Source organism: Carassius auratus, chromosome 41 (assembly GCF_003368295.1).
Source record: "Carassius auratus strain Wakin chromosome 41, ASM336829v1, whole genome shotgun sequence".
NCBI classification, from domain to species: domain Eukaryota; kingdom Metazoa; phylum Chordata; class Actinopteri; order Cypriniformes; family Cyprinidae; genus Carassius; species Carassius auratus.
Genome location: NC_039283.1, coordinates 25138089 through 25156622, shown reverse-complemented (window position 1 = coordinate 25156622; position 18534 = coordinate 25138089). Strand labels below are relative to the sequence as shown.

At 32.9% G+C, this 18534-nt stretch overlaps 1 protein-coding gene across 1 annotated transcript; it reads left to right on the top strand.

Moving 5' to 3' along the window:
- Positions 1–5749: 5749 nt before the first annotated feature.
- Positions 5750–18534, top strand: LOC113059384 (tubulin polymerization-promoting protein-like). The gene is made up of 5 exons (XM_026227850.1): positions 5750–5917; positions 11979–12062; positions 13009–13341; positions 16798–16951; positions 18205–18534. The coding sequence occupies exons 1-5, from the start codon at positions 5865–5867 to the stop codon at positions 18409–18411; spliced, it is 831 nt and encodes a 276-aa protein (XP_026083635.1). The 5' UTR covers positions 5750–5864; the 3' UTR covers positions 18412–18534.

Sequence of the window (18534 nt, the reverse complement as noted above, 5' to 3'; positions counted from 1 at the left end):
GCTGGAGAAACGCGCTCCTTCAGTCCGGCCCCCTTCAGTATCCCTGCTGCCCCCTGCTGGACACGAGCCACATCAACACAGGACTCCAGCTGAACCCAGCACAAATCTCACAGACATCGCATTACTTCCTCAGTTGACTCGTCACAGTACTTCTCTGAAATGCTAAATTAACTAATTAAATATGCACTCATTTACTGAATCAAAAAATGAATCCAGGTTTCATTTTGTCTATATTTTTAGAGTTACGATACGATTTCATAGAGGGGGAATCTTTTTATAACAAAATGTTAAATACATATCAAGTGCATGAAAGTTTTTGAACAGTATTTAAAATAAAACTTCTCCTCACCAAGCCTGCATTTATTTGATCCAAAAAATGTGAAATATTTTACTATTAAAATAACTGTTTATTTATGTGAATATCTGTTAAAGTGTAATTTATTCCTGTGATGCTCCGCTGTATTTTCAGCATCATTCCTCCAGTCTTCAGTGTCACATGATCTTCAGAAATCATGAAAATATGATGATTCTGCTCAAGAAACATTTATGTTGCATATTGCATATTCTTTTCTAATCGCAAACTCAAGTTTATATCTCACGATTGAAACACTTGTTTTTTTAGCATTTCAAACCCTTTGTTGTTCAGTGTTTTGCAAGACATTACAGGCAAAACTATGTCTTGAGAGACACTTTAGGAGAACGACTTAAAACATCGACTAGGATTCAAAAACACTGAGCAAATTGATGAATAAAAGTGATGTTAGTGAAGAGAAAAGCAGCATTTCTCTCATATTTTCCCTAAAGGCAATGGTATTTAAATTTCAAATTACTTGCATGTCTACACAACGTAGATGTGTGGTATGAACTTATTAATCCAAGTATTTAACTTTGGTCTATCAATCAAAATGCAAAGGTTTTACTTTTCTTGCATTGACAGAGGGATCTGACCGACATCAACACCAGAGAGACACGGTCAAACAACACACATTTTCTCTACAAAAAGTAAAAATATCTCGTGTTTGATGATGGATTTTTTCAACTTCTGGAGCTCTTTAAACACCAGCACAAGCTCAGTCTGCATCTAGTTGAACATTGACATGACTAATGCTGAATGCAATGATTATGTTGCACTTCAGAACAAAAATGCAAATTCAGATTTGAAGGCAGTACAATGGAAAGATCATCACTCTTCAGGCGCCGCTGATGACATGTAATCACCCACTTGATGACAGCTCAGCTGAAACTCTGTTATTACTCTCTCTCCTCAGCATGCTTGTGATGTTGTTCCACATATTCGTCTCTGGGACTTCACAAACTCTTAACCTGTGACAGCTTGTGGTTTAACGTCTCTGATGAGTAACACAGATGCTGTAATCCAAAGCCGGCTCCTCCAGGGTTGCGTCTTTCTCTTTCCTGATGGTATCGTCACATTTAGTATGTTAGTCATTCTGCAGATGCATATGAAGCATGACACCAGACCTGAACCCAAAGACTGAGAAACTGAACTTGTTTCACACTGACATATGATACTAGAAACAACAGCTGAATAACCCCTTTGTGATTGGGACAGAGAAAGCAGATTTTTAACTACTAAATGGTATTAAACTACTAGAAGTAGTATTTTCCTGATTATGGCCAATTACCGATAAATGGCCGATATTATAAATCTATACTGCTTAAAGAAAACTGACACTCTAAAACTAAAGTAAATTGATTTATTTAGCATTAAATAATAAATATCGCCACTAAGTAATCATTTTCATATTAAGGCTAATTACCGATAAATGGCCGATATTATAAATCTGTACTGCTTAAAGAAAATTGATACTCTAAAACTAAAGTAAATAGATTTATTTAGCATTAAATAATAAATATTGGCCACTAAATAATAATTTTCAAATTAAGGCTAATCACCGATAAATGGCCGATATTATAAATCTGTACTGCTTAAAGAAAGTTGATACTCTAAAACTAAAGTAAATTGATTTATTTAGCATTAAATAATAAATATCGCCACTAAGTAATCATTTTCATATTAAGGCTAATTACCGATAAATGGCCGATATTATAAATCTGTACTGCTTAAAGAAAGTTGATACTCTAAAACTAAAGTAAATTGATTTATTTAGCATTAAATAATAAATATCGCCACTAAGTAATCATTTTCATATTAAGGCTAATTACCGATAAATGGCCGATATTATAAATCTATACTACTTAAAGAAAATGTATACATGCTAAAATAAACTGTTTTTAATTCAAATTAAATAATAAATATCGGCCAAAGAAATAATCATTTTCAAATTAAGGCCAATAATAAATAAATGGCAATTATTAAAAATCAACTATATAAAACTGAATTAGTTTTTATTTCTAATTGATTTCTAATTATATATATATATATATATATATATATATATATATATATACATATACATGCATACTCTTATAATCTGTTTTGTGAACAATTGTTTTAAAAAATATTTTATTTTACATTGTATGTTCTTTAAATAAACAAACAACACTAAAAACGAAAATAATTAGCTTCTGTGCTTAAATTGAATTTTAAATGTTATTTTCAATAAGTCAAGAAAAATTGCAATATCTTGGTAAAAAAAATATATATATATATTAAAAAGGTGTTTTTAATTTTTTATTTTATTTCTTACTTAAGCCAGACAGCAACCACATTCTTCAGAAAAGCAAAAAAAGCTAGTTGGTAATTCAAACATGCACGATCCCCACAAGAACATTTTTCATATGCAATTAGTTTGATAAAGACAAGACAAAAAAACAGAGATGAAAGCATATTGTGTTTGCACTTGTGGAAAATATCTGTTGCAATACTTAAAGAGGGGAGAGATTTGCAATACTGCTTTGCCAGAAAGAGCTCATGTATCTCTCTGCAGTCTTGCTGAACAGCCTTAAACGTCTCATGTTATTAACTCTTCAACTAATGTATTAATATTGGCAGCTCTATTGATATTCCAGCGCTTCAGGCCAGAAACCCATGAAATTCAGCGGCATTATAATGTTTGCTTTGTTTCGGAATTCCCTGACAGTTTTTAACCACAAAAGTGGTATCAAACACTGAAACAATAAGGCTTTTGACCATTTTTTGTTCCTGATTAGATTCAAACAGCTGCTTGTTTTTGGACGAGGAACTGTCAGGAAGAGAAAAAGGCCCGCAGACATTGCAATTACGGGTTTGTTTATCTGGTGTGCAGCCTGACACATTTTAATCTCACATCATATCAGAAGAATGTGCTACAGATACCTGCACAATGATGGCTCGCAGGTGTTTACCTGTTTGATCCGGGATCAGCGGCTGATGATGATACACATCAAGAAGCTCTTTGTGATTGTGGGATTCGCATAAAACAAATTCTCACAACTCGAATCTTTCCTGACTGCACATCAAAGCAGGCCGCTTTAAACATGGGGTCAAACTGGTTTCTAAATGACGAACAGACTCTGAATGAATGCACATGTCACTTTAATCTCTGTGAAATGACACAAAACAATCGGTTTCTGCAGGTTTTATGTTTTGGTTATGCATTTACTTGAGAAGCAAATGAACATTTTCTGAGAAATGCATCAACATTTTCACGATTAAAAGAAGAACAAATATCTGTCAATGGGCTCAAAACAACAATAATCAAATGAAAAAGAAACGTTCATACCCCGCTGACGGATGTATGTTTTAAGCGTAAACTCACTTCATTTTGTTCAATTTCTAAAGATAATAAGTCTTTTTACTGTCTCAAGTATATGTATCTTGATTTAAAGATGTTTATATATTTATCCTTGAAAACAAAAATGTGCAAGCAACATTCAGTGCCATGAATCTGAATTTGAAGACTTTCTGCTCTGATTTCAAAGCTTTTTAAGGTTGTGGAAGGGTTAATTAAGACTTAAGACCCACAGAAGCCCTGAATATTTAGGCAGGTTTTGCTCAGACAGACATCAAAAAATCGATTTCTTACCTTTTTTATAATCTGAAGAACATTCTTTTGCGACAAAGAGGCTTTTGTGAAACAGAAAGGTTCTTCAGATGTTAAAGGTTTTATGTGATTTCATGATATCAGAGGCATTTCTTGCATTCATGCAAGCTGTTTTTTTTCCTGTAGCATCATTATGCCACCTACTGGTTGCAATGTATAAATTAAATTAGGCAGCTAGGAATTCAGAAAAAAAGAATCAAATTAATTTATTTTTCCCCCTCATTTAAATTAATTGCTTTAAATATATACATATATAATATTTAAAAAAACTTTATTTTATTCATAATAAAATGCACATAGCAGCTGCTATATTTCATGTTTCGAACTCGGATTAAGGACATTAAATGTTACCTAGCAATGCAAAGAATCATAATATAAAATAAATAATTCATAAATCTCTGTAAAGAATGTCTCATCTTTGTCCCCCTCAGGTGCTGGACATCAGTAATGTGCATGATCATCTTCATTATAATACAGAAACAATATTTTAATTTAAAACAACGTCTTTCTGTTTTAAAAATAATTTAAAGTGTAATTTAGTGTAATTTATTTCTGTGATGCTCCGCTGTATTTTCAGCATCATTCCTCCAGTCTTCAGTGTCACATGATCTTCAGAAATCATGAAAGTATGATGAGGATTTATTACTGTTTTTGTGGCTTAAAATGTTTTTGGAACTGGTGATACTTTTTTTGCAGGATTCTTTGATTAATAAAAAGTAAAAAAAAAAATATAAAAAAAAGCTTTTTTTTGGAACAATGTACATGACTTTTCAAGTTTGGGGTTTGTCATTTTTATTTACTTTTTTTTAAGAAATCAATGCTTTTATTCAGAAAGGATGTATTAAATTTATAAAACAATGTATTAAAAAAAATTTAATGATTTCTGAAGATCATGTGACAGTGAAGACTGGAGGAATGATGCTGAAAATACAGCTGTGCATCACAGAAATAAATTACACTTTAAAAGATATTAAAACAGAAAACCATTATTTTAAATTGCAAAAATATTTCACAATTTTGTGTGTTTGATGCAGCACTAGATGGCGCTGTTGGGTGATGATGATGATAAATTAAATCCAGTTTCGCCTAATTTATTTAATTCATTACATATTTGTTGCTCAAAACAGCTTTTTGACTGTGTGTGTGTGTGTGTGTGTGTGTGTGTGTATGTGTGTAAAAGGTTAATAATTATATGTATATAAATGTATAATTATTCAATAATAATATTAATAATAATAACATATTTCAGACCAAAACATTAACATATACGTACATGTCTGGCACTTTTTTTTTTTTTTTTTGCTATTTGTAAAAATTTACTTATTTATTTATTTATTTAACGTCTGAAATTCCTGGCTCAAAATAAAGAGTGTGTCATCTAGTCCTGATCTCCCTTATATTATTATGTAGTTCTGTAACAATTTCGTGGATTTTAAATTTTATTCTCAATCCCAGTGAAATTATGCATCGCTGTTTATTAACTTATGTTTCCTGCATTCAGTTTTTCCATTCATTTGTTTAGAATCATGTTTAGGGACAAACACACTGGATCTGGATGCTTCCATATTCAAGCACCTTATTAATAATTAATCAGTTTAGAAAGTTAGATGTGGTGCAATATAAGCAGTTGGGGACTTTGCACAGAAAAGCGTGGAATAAAGTTGTTATTGTTGGTTTATACATTAGCTCATAGTAAAAGGTTTTTGTTTATTATTAACAAACATTTTCCTCGTGTGAACTAGTTTGAGGTGACAGCCAATCATCGCGCGGCGTTTGATCATCCTCGAGTGCGCGCACCAGCACCGCGCACATAACGCGAGGATCGCAGCGAGCGTCGCGTCGCGCATCTCGTTCCCGCGGATGTCTACTGTAAACACCGACAGAAAGAAGAACACGACAGAGGCGTCATTCAGGTAAGACCGCGCTACAGCCGCGCGTTTCTCCTCATCGCGTTTAAAACTCTAATATTACGAGATTGAACGCGAGCGTGTTTATGGTTTTATAATTTTACCTAAAACATACAAACAAAAAACAGACCGTGCAGATGTATCGCTTTGTTATTAACGGTTGTCACGGAAGTCCGTTCGTTTTACTTTCATTTTTGCCTTGTTGCGTAATTGCGCGCGGGTTTGTTGTGTTTGTGAGCGTCGCCGCGCGCTCAGGACAATAACAGTGGTCACGTGTTTCTTCAGGATGCTCGAGCTGAGTTTATATAACGCTGCTATGCTGCAGAGCACTTACATAAACACCAGCTGAGAAGATCTACAGAAGTAGAGATCTGAAATATAGAACTTAACATATAGATGAAATCTATCTATCGTCTGTCCATCAATCCATCTATAAGTCTATCTATTCATCTGTCTCCACCATCCATCCATCAATCCATCCAAGTTTACCCATCCATTATCCATCCTTCTATATGTCTATTCATCCATCCATCTATATGTCTATTTATACATCAATCCGTCCATGTCTATCCATTCATCCATCCATCCATAGGTCTGTTGATCCATCCATCCATCTATATTTCTAATCATCCATCCATCTGTAGTCTATCCATCCATCCATCTATCAGTCTGTTGATCCATCCATCCATCTATATTTCTAATCATCCATCTATAGGTCTGTTAATCCATCCATCAGTCTGTAGTCTATCCATCCATCCATCAGTCTGTTGATCCATCCATCCATCTATATTTCTATTCATCCATCCATCTATAGTCTATCCATTCATCCATCTATCAGTCTGTTGATCCATTCATCCATCTATATTTCTATTCATCCATCCATCTATAGTCTATCCATTCATCCATCTATCAGTCTGTTGATCCATCCATCCATCTATATTTCTATTCATCCATCCATCTATAGTCTATCCATTCATCCATCTATCAGTCTGTTGATCCATTCATCCATCTATATTTCTATTCATCCATCCATCTATAGTCTATCCATTCATCCATCTATCAGTCTGTTGATCCATTCATCCATCTATATTTCTATTCATCCATCCATCTATAGTCTATCCATTCATCCATCTATCAGTCTGTTGATCCATCCATCCATCTATATTTCTAATCATCCATCCATCTGTAGTCTATCCATCCATCCATCTATCAGTCTGTTGATCCATCCATCCATCTATATTTCTAATCATCCATCTATAGGTCTGTTAATCCATCCATCAGTCTGTAGTCTATCCATCCATCTATCAGTCTGTTGATCCATTCATCCATCTATATTTCTATTCATCCATCCATCTATAGTCTATCCATTCATCCATCTATCAGTCTGTTGATCCATTCATCCATCTATATTTCTATTCATCCATCCATCTATAGTCTATCCATTCATCCATCTATCAGTCTGTTGATCCATCCATCCATCTATATTTCTATTCATCCATCCATCTATAGTCTATCCATTCATCCATCTATCAGTCTGTTGATCCATTCATCCATCTATATTTCTATTCATCCATCCATCTATAGTCTATCCATTCATCCATCTATCAGTCTGTTGATCCATTCATCCATCTATATTTCTATTCATCCATCCATCTATAGTCTATCCATTCATCCATCTATCAGTCTGTTGATCCATCCATCCATCTATATTTCTATTCATCCATCCATCTATAGTCTATCCATTCATCCATCTATCAGTCTGTTGATCCATTCATCCATCTATATTTCTATTCATCCATCCATCTATAGTCTATCCATTCATCCATCTATCAGTCTGTTGATCCATCCATCCATCTATATTTCTAATCATCCATCCATCCATCTGTAGTCTATCCATCCATCCATCTATCAGTGTTGATCCGATCATCCATCCATCCATAGGTCTATTGATCCATCTATCAATCCATCCATCTATATTTCTATTCATCCATCCATCTATAGTCTATCCATCCATAGGTCTGTTGATCCATCCATCCATCAATCTGTAGTCTATCCATCCATCCATCTATCAGTCTGTTGATCCATCCATCCATCTATATTTCTATTCATCCATCCATCTATAGTCTATCCATCCATAGGTCTGTTAATCCATCCATCCATCAATCTGTAGTCTATCCATCCATCCATCTATCAGTCTGTTGATCCATCCATCCATCTATATTTCTAATCATCCATCCATCCATCTGTAGTCTATCCATCCATCCATCTATCAGTGTTGATTCATCCATCTATATTTCTAATCATCCATCTATAGGTCTGTTAATCCATTCATCCGTCTATATTTCTATTCATCCATCCATCTATAGTCTATCCATTCATCCATAGGTCTGTTCATCCATCCATCTATATTTCTATTCATCCATCCATCTATAGTTTATCCATCCATCCATAGGTCTGTTGATCCATCCATCCATCCATCTATATTTCTAATCATTCATCCATCTATAGGTTTTTTTTTTAATTCCATTATATCGCGCACATAAATAGTTTTGTTTTGTTTTAAATAGGTCAGGTTATTGTGCGCGCTCTCATCTGTGCAATGCATGACCAGAAGGCGAATGCATGTCATCATGTGCTCCACCAATCACAGATTCTCTTGAGGTCTGTGCAGATGCAAACAAGCAATGCTCCATCTTTCTCCCAGAGCCTCCTCCAGCATCAGACAGCACTCTGTTGTTATCACTTCAGTTATTAACAGTGTCTGGTTTATTACATTAATGATAGCAGGAGTGATATTGACTGGGTGTGTTCATAAGAGTATTTAAAGCAACACTCGTTTCATTTTTGTAAATATGTTTTTTTGACTAATATGACAATAGTATGGTCATTTAGACTGACACTTTTCATAGAAAGCGTCACTTTTATTGTGTGTGTGTGTGTGTGTGTGTGTATATATATATATATCACAAAATAGATTTAAAATGTATTTATATATATGGTTTGCTGTGCTTGTTTGCAGGGCTCCACAAGTTTCAATATGACTAATAATAATTAATAATGATTATTATTACTAAATGCAAATGTAAATGACAAATATTACTATTGTAATAAAAATAACACTAGAAAATAATGAAGTATATAAGAATTAATTTCATATAAAAAAATATTGTAATTAGAATATATTGTTATTATTATTAATAATTAATGCATTTTATTTTACAGAAAACTTTTAAGTATTTTTACAGAAAACATGCAGGCTGACCCGTTAACATCCAGAAGGCATATAATAATAAATTGTTAGAAAGAGCTAAAGTTTTATCCTAAAATATTATATTGTTATTATGATAAAAATCTGTGATAGTAATGTCATTATGTGGAAAAACCATACATTTATTGTGCATATATAATATATACATTCTTACAAAAGTAAATTAATATATACTTAAATTATATAAAATAATATTAATATAATAATACAATTTTATAAATACAAATAAAACATGCTTCATTCAATTCGATTATTATTTTCTCTATTTGTAACTTGATGGACCCAAAGCAAAATATTATTTTCCAAACAAATGAATGAATCCGTCTGAAATCAATGCAAAAACACCAGCCGACTAAAACATTCCTCCATGTTTCTCTGGCCACTCTTTTTTTAGCAGAAAGATAAGAATGTTATCATTTATTGAGGCCGCGTCACTCACACCAGAGATAGTGGCGATGTCACGAGTGTGTGTAGTACACTAGACGGCACAATGGGCTCATAGAGCTGAATGACATGATTGAGACGAACTCAGAAAGGTTTGTTTCTCTGTTGAAAGACAAGTAAAACACAATGCTCTTGAATGGGGACATCTTTAAGTGGATTTTGAGGGTCCTCTTGTACATTGACTGTACTCGAGGAGTTCACTTGGGCCTACAGAGCTCTGTTGTGTGACCATAAAGACAGATACAGCTCCTGTAGCCCGAGTGTCCGGCGTTACGGATGCATGACGTAACCCTCGTTTGGCTCGGGACTGAAGAAACTGCTAGTGGAGGGCCAGACTGTGCTCCATAACATTTGACTTAGTGGTTTGAAACATAGAAAAGCTTTGGCCTTGAAGAGTGTTTGCCATGGCATCGCAGGGTTAATGCGGTTGGTGCTGCAGTGCATTATGGGAGCTTCGGGGAGGTGAGCACCGTTGTCTGATGTAGTCTGTGTTCATAGGGATGGGCATTTCTCAAGAACATTGTATTTATTTGGGCTCATAAAAAAACAAATTTTTGTTTATTTAAATGAGGTTTAACGAGAACGATGTTATTTTTTAATAATCAAGTTTTTGTCACCATTTCGGCTTATGATTACACAACAATGTTCAACAACGTTACATTATATTTCAAGATTTTCTTTTAGTTTAAAATGTGTGTAAATGTGTGTGTGTGTGTGTGTGTGTGTGTGTGCATGTGTGTGTGTGTTTGTGTGTGTGTGTATATATATATATATATATTAGTGCTGTCAAACGATTAATTGCGATTAATCGCATCCAAAATACACGTTTTATATATATATATATATATATATATATATATATATATATATATATATACATATATATATATATATATATATATATATATATATATATATATATATATATATTACATATTTTTCTTAAATATATACATGCATGTGTTTGTATTTATATATACATAATAAATATACACAGCACACACACATATATTATGTAAACAATAACCTTTATTTTGGATGCGATTAATTGCGATTAATCATTTGACAGCACTAATATATATATTTAAAGAACAAAAGCGTTCAAGTTCAATGCATTAAATTAAAGCAAACCGTGGCAATTATAGTACAGAACATACATACATTCGAGTTTAGTGCTGCAACTAATGGTTATTTCATCGATTAATCGACTACTTGTCGATTATTTCGCCGATTAATCTGTAGGCTTTGTTCTATTATTCTACTTTTACAATTAGTTAAAATACTGAGTTACAAATAGTCTAAATGATAAACGAAACAAGAGTGTCAAACAATTATAAATATTGTACAATTGCAACATAACATCAACTCTGCGATGGATATTAATATTTTAAGTATAGTCAAAACATTATCAATCAGCACAGTAACAAGATCGACTGTTTAAGACATTAACTTGTAAGCACAAAACACAAGATACTTCTCTTTTCAATATGGATACGGCTTTATTAGATAAATCTAAGACATATAAACTAATCTAACACATAAACACACGCACACACACATTCACACAAGTTGCAGGAAGATCGAAAGTTAGGGAAAGATGAGTTTAAGAGAATTGAAATGTGGAATCCCAAGTTTACAGCAATACGTGAAAATGCATAGACATGAACATACATCAATCATTTAATTAACCCTCGCATGGAGTTCCTCAGTGAGCTTAAACTTTATATTAAAAGCACCAGGTCAGACTCGGAGACAGAGCGATTGGCAATACTTAACTCAGAACACAAAACTTTCAACAGAAAAGAAAAGTAAAAGAATAGAATAAAAGTAAAGTTTGACGAGACTAGGTGGTGTTTCTTTTCATCTCTTTGACCATCAATCTAAATTACTTGTCCCAAATTTGACAATCTCTTTTCCGAATTGGAATTATCAATAATTGTTCTTTTGTTTTAATGTTGAAAGCTGTTCATGCTTCTAGTTAGTTGGCTTGCTTCCGACTTGTGGTGCTAGGATTTGACTCCATTTTTTTCCCGATAAATTATTTAATTTATAACATTAGCTTTCTTAAAACAGGTCTGAGCTAGATCAAGCTTTAAACGTGACGTGACTGTAGAGCCGATTGCAGATCTGGTCCATACCTATCCACATCGCTATGATCAGATGCTTTCTGAACTGCTGCTTTCTCACCGCTGTCATTTTGGCTGTGTGTTTATTTCGTTATTGAGATGAAAGCTTGCAGCACATATCTACATAATCACAGTGGTGGAAATAAGACATTATGTCAAACTAATATTAGTATCGTTGTTGTTTTGCTCTTTACTTTTAAGCAGCTAAATACTCACATTTTCATTTCAGCTGCATCAAGAAGAACGAAGAGCAAATTAAAGCGAACGACGCAGACGTGGGGTCGAGGCACTGGAGGAGCAACAGAGGGCAAAGGTCAGACTAGAGATGCTAAGCTAAGCTATGTCATGCTTACACACATGTGAGAACACATGCTCTTGAGTAAACATTATGTAGGATACACCTGAAAAGCTTGTGATTTTGAAAATTGATTTGGCCACAACAGATGGACATCGAGTTGGGAAAACAGGAATGGATTTGGCTAAGAAATTCACATAAAATTACTTTTTAAGGTTTGCAAACTTGTACATCCTGTAAAGCTTCTTAATGTTGTTTGGCTCCATTTTCAGGAGTTTGGGGTGAATTAGGGGAATTATGGGAGATTCATCTCTTAAATACATAAAAAAATAAATTTATATATATTATAATTTATGTATACATTTTAATTAACACATATATATATATATATATATATATGTATATATATATATATATATATATATACACTTTATATATTATATTTATTATATATGTACTATATAATTATGTTCATTATATTTATATATATATATATATATATATATATATATATATATATATATATATATATATATATATATATATATATATATTTATATGAAAATTTATCATGTTTAAATGTATATTTTTTATTATATTATAGAATTTCTCTCTCTCTCTCTCTCTCTCTCTCTCTATATATATATATATATATATATATATATATATATATATATAGAGAGAGAGAGAGAGAGAGAGAGAGAGAGAGAGATATATATATAATATATATATTACTCAAATTATAATTTGATAATTTACTACATATGATGTCAATTATGCTAATTATAGCTAATTATATTTTTTTTTTAAAGGGACCATGCACATTTTACCATAAATGTTTCCATTTCATGCAATGTACTGAATTGAGCCAATAACTAAATATATTTTTAACACAGCGTGTCATTTATAAAGGACGATGCGCAAACACACAATATTAACTATAAATGTTCACAATCTTCACCAGCAACATGGAGGAGTTCAAAGTCCAGACCGCCAAACACACCGTACCCAACAGTTCACCCATGCGTCCGCACAGCGAGCACCCGAAGGATCACGCGGCCAAACGCCTGTCCTCCGCCTCCAACGGCACGAGCGACGGAGGAGCGGGAGCTAAAACACCTGTGGAGATCACCGCGCTGGAGGAGTCCTTCCGCCGCTTCGCCATCCACGGAGACACACGAGCCACCGGCAGAGACATGAACGGCAAGAACTGGTCCAAACTGTGTAAAGACTGCGGCGTCATCGATGGCAAGGGCATCACCCTCACAGACGTGGACATAGTCTTCTCCAAAGTCAAGTAAGGCAGCATTTGCACCACATTTAAGACTAGAGCACAACAATTAGGCTGTGGAAGTAAAAGTAACAATCATTTCTTGACGCACAGGTTAAGACTTGAGATGCACACCATGCAAATATACATGCAGTTACATTTTACATTCATGCACTTTTATGCAGGAGCATTAATGCATTCAAAGCAGTATATATTTTATACATGCAGTGCATGCATTCCTGTTTTTTGCAATGCATCCTGGGATTGCATTGTCTTTGAAGCATGCATGCGATGTTGTCTGATTTTGGCCTAAACATTGTGCCTTAAAAGCTCCGTGTTATCTACGTAGGATGTGATTATACTGTCAATCAAATGAATTTTCTTGCAGACATCTGGCACAGTGTGTGGCATACAGATAAACACAGATGTTGCATGCGTGTAAACAGCAAAGACGCTGTGAGATCTGATTTGGACTGTGTTCAAATGTGGTTTTAAATCACACCTGGTCATCTGACCCACTTTTACACACTCACATTTGATTGTCCTGTTAATGCATCACTGTTTCACAGCAGCTTCAGGGAAGACGTGAGTGAGTGACAGATTAAAATGTGTGCATTTAGTCATCCCTTTCATGTGCATGTCAAATTACATCAGAAATCAGCTGTATCAGAGGCAGACTGCTCCAAAGGAGGGATACAATTGCATTTCTCAGCTAATCTGTGCATTATGCAATATGTGCATGTTAATAGATGAGTATGTGTCAAAATATTAAATAAGTGCAAAAGGCTTGTTTTTCCGTGTAGGAGTGTAACCGTCATAATTTCCTTTAACAGTAAAATATTTGCTTTTAATCTGTGCATGCAGTATTTTCGAAATAATAAAATACTAATTAATAAACATAAAAAAACAGAAATAAAAAACCAGAAATAAAATATATGATATATATATATATATATATATATATATATAAGAAAAAAATTGTATATATATATATATATATATATATATATATATATATATATATATATATATATATATATATATATATATATATATATATAATATAATTTTATTTCAGGTAGTTGCCAAGGCAAGCATAAATTCTTAAAAAAAGAAAAGAAAATTAAATAAATAATTGTAAATGTTATTTAAGCTTTTTAAATGATTTATTTAAATTAATTAATTATTATTATTAAATTTAAAATGTAACAAGCCTGAGAAATACTGTGCGGTGAAGAGGAGTGGTGCTGTGTTGATGTTTTTCTGGTTCTTCCCCCACAGCCACAGGTCATGATGGCTCATGCTGAATAACCCTGATGACTTCAGGACAGAGAGAGTCATCGCTGCTTCAGTAGGGCCAGATTTTAATAACGTGCCCTAAACATCCAGTCTTCAGATGTTTAGATAGTAGTGCTGGTTTATCCAAATCCAAATCTTTGTAGTACTCATGCACAGAGAATATCATCTGCCTTTTATCAAGCCCACAGTGGTGAAGAGATTCACTGACCGAGAGTAAAGATTATTCTGCCAGACAGCGTCAGAACAATGTGGCTGAGCAGAAACGAGAGGCAGACGAATGAATGCATGCAATATGTGACATGCATTTTTATTTAAAGGAAAAGTGCAACCAAAAAAAGAAGTCATTCCAAACCTGAATGTTATTTATTACACATTTTAATGCAGGTCTTTTCCTATAAAGTGAGAAAAAACACCATGAAAATATCATGACTGTAGTTCAACCAGCTCTTGTGTTATGTTAAAGCGAGCAAGCAAAAATTAAGTTATTTTAGTAAAATGTTTTGATGCTTCTCAGCTGTTCTCTGACCTATTTGAGCCTGACTGCATGAGCCAATGTGTGTGTGTGTGTGTGTGTGTGTGTGTGTGCTCAGAGGCTCAAGCCAAAGATCAAGACTACAGTCATAAAGCATCAGAACTAAAGGCACACATTAAAACCCCTCCGAATGATGTTAATGATGCTTGATAAAGCTTTTTCCTCATATCTGCACATGTATTATTACCTAATTTGATGATGCTGAGTTCAAATATATAATTAAAAAATATAATCCTGTTTTTAAAAAAAAAACGTTTGTGAGTCGCTTTGGATAAAAGCATCTGCTAAATGAATGAATGAATGTAAATCTAAATTTAAACTGGGGTTCATTAGTTGATTAAAAGCTTACAATTAATATATCATGAAAAAATAATAATGCATAGTTTTTAAAATGTAATATATAAATTAAACACCAACTAATAAAGAAAATGAAATAGTTGCATATCACATGACCATCAGAGAGCAAAGGTCATGTGAACTCGTTACATTATTGAAATATTAACTCAAATCTCCTTGCATCTTGAAAAAAATGTGCATATAATTTGCATATATAATATTACCTAATTAGATGATGCAGAGTTCAAACATCTCATTAAAAATCCTAAGTTTTTTACAAAATTAGAATTTAAAAAAATTTAGCACATTACAAACAAGCCTTAATGTATATCTGCTTTAATGCACGTATTTAAATAAATGCATTCAAATGTCAATTAAAAACTTTAAAAAATAAGTTTTTCCATTAAATCTGTAATTTTCTCTGGCTGTTTCAATGCAGAAAAAAATAAAACATTAAATATTAATTTAACTAATCAGTGCATTCCAGCTCAGATTCAGACAGAAATCATGACTTCATCAGCTGATTAAGTGCTCGTTAAAAGCAAAAATGCAACAATATGTGTCAAATTTTATGAAAAAGAAATGTTTTGATGCTTCTCGGCTGTTTTTTTAATGCATGAGCCAAACGGAGCCTGTTGTATCTGTTGTGATGTGTGCATGTGTTAATAAATGCATATGTAGGGTAATATTGCTGTTTAGTTCATGTGTTAATAAATGCATATGTAGGGTAATATTGCTGTTTAGTTCATGTGTTAATAAATGCATATGTAGGGTAATATTGCTGTTTAGTTCATGTGTTAATAAATGCATATGTAGGGTAATATTGCTGTTTAGTTCATGTGTTAATAAATGCATATGTAGGGTAATATTGCTGTTTAGTTCATGTGTTAATAAATGCATATGTAGGGTAATGTTGCTAGCATTCTGCACATGAGCAGTGAGAGAGAACCGCGGCTGACGTTAGACAGCAGCACTGAAGGATCACACAAACAAAACTGCTCCGCAAAGAAATCAACTTCATTATAAATCCACACAGGCGTGTTTACCCAGAGCTTGTTCCCATGAAACGGCCAGCTTTATGGCTTTTGAACACTATGTTAAAGGCTGTTTGTATTCGTGTTACCATGCACCGTTCTTTACGGGCCGTAAGTGCATGCCTGGAGTCAAGAGCAGAGGAAATTGTAGAATGAGAAGATTTCATTGTCACTCCAGTGGTGTTTGAAAAGAGCTCTTTTAATCAGGTGTTGCATGCATGCTCTGCTCTGTATTTATATTTGATGCCACGGATTTATCATCCGTTTGTCATTGTTTTCTAGGAACAAATCTGCACGCACGATTACATACAGCCAGTTTAAAGAAGCGCTGGCGGAGCTGGCCGGGAAACGCTTCAAAGATAAGAGCAGCGAGGACGCCGCGCAAGAGCTTTACAAGATGATCGAAGGGAAGTCGCCCGTTATAGCTGGAGTCACGGTAAAGCACACAGCTTCTGGCTCTACATCAATAAATGCTGATAGATTCTGTTTTCTCAAACGCTGAACTGAGGATCATGTGCTGATAAAAAAGCATATAATTAATCATACATATTTTTTATAATATATATAAGAAAACCTGTATTTTTAATATTTATATTTTTAATTAATATGATTTATAATATTAAAAACAATTTTTTTTTTGCTAAATGCATTAATATTAACTAGGGTTCCTGTGCTGATAAAAAGCATATAATTAACCAAATAAAATATAAATAATATATATGATAAAAAATAAAACCTGTATTTTTAATCATTATATTTTTTATTAATATTATCTTTAATATTTCAAATATTTTATTTTTTGCTAAATATGTAAATGTAAATTGGGTTTCATGTGTTATAATTAATTATATAATTTTAATAATATATATAATAAAATCATACAAATAAAACCTGTATTTTTAACAATTATATATATTGTTTATATATTTTTTTATATTATATATTTTTTAATTAATATTATCTTTAATATTTAAAATATATTAAAAATAATTTAAATATATTTAAAATATTTAAAGCTTATAATTAATCATAATATATATATATAAAAATGTACACATATATATATTTTTTTTTTTTCGTATTTGGATTTTTTATTTATATTATCTTTAATAATATAAGATATTTTATTATTTACTAAATGCATAAATGCAAACTGGGATTTATGTGTTGATAAAAAAGCTTATAATTTTTTTTATAATATATGTATAATAAAAATAAAACCTGCATTTTATCTTTATATTTTTTATTAATTTTATCTTTAATATTTTATTTTTTTCACTTTTATATAATGTTACCATGAACTGAAATCAGAGAACTGCAATCATTCAAATGTTTTTTTATTTTGTATTTATTAAATTATTAAAACATTAACTTAAAATGTCTGGGAAACTCTTTTCCACTTTGATAATAATAATCAGAAATGTTTCTTGAGCAGTAAATCATCATATTATCATGATTTCTGAAGATCATGTGACACTGAAGACTGGAGGAATGATGCTGAAAATACAGCTGTGCATCAAAGAAATAAATTATATTTTAACAGATACTCACATAGAATACAGTTATTTTAAATTGTAAAAATATTTCCTAATTTTGCTGTATTTTTGATCAAATAAATGCAGCCTTGGTGAGCAGAAGAGACTAATTTATAAAACACAGTTGATCACAAGTCTCTTTCTGGACTCACAGAGAGCTGTGGCTTCCCCGACCGTGTCCCGTTTAACGGACACCACCAAGTTCACCGGATCGCACAAGGAGCGTTTTGACGAGACGGGCCGCGGGAAGGGCAAGGCGGGGCGAGTGGAAGTGGTGGACACGTCCGGATACGTGTCTGGATACAAGCACGCAGGATCATACGAGAAGAAAGTTCAAAAACCTCCTCAAAAACCCATGTGAGATTCTCCGTCCAGCAAACGGAGTCTATAAAGCACAAACAGATCCCGTTGTTCTGTGAATAACATTGAGTTTGTTCCTCTTCCTATAAGTGTTTTATTTCTAACTGGAACGCTGTTTACATCA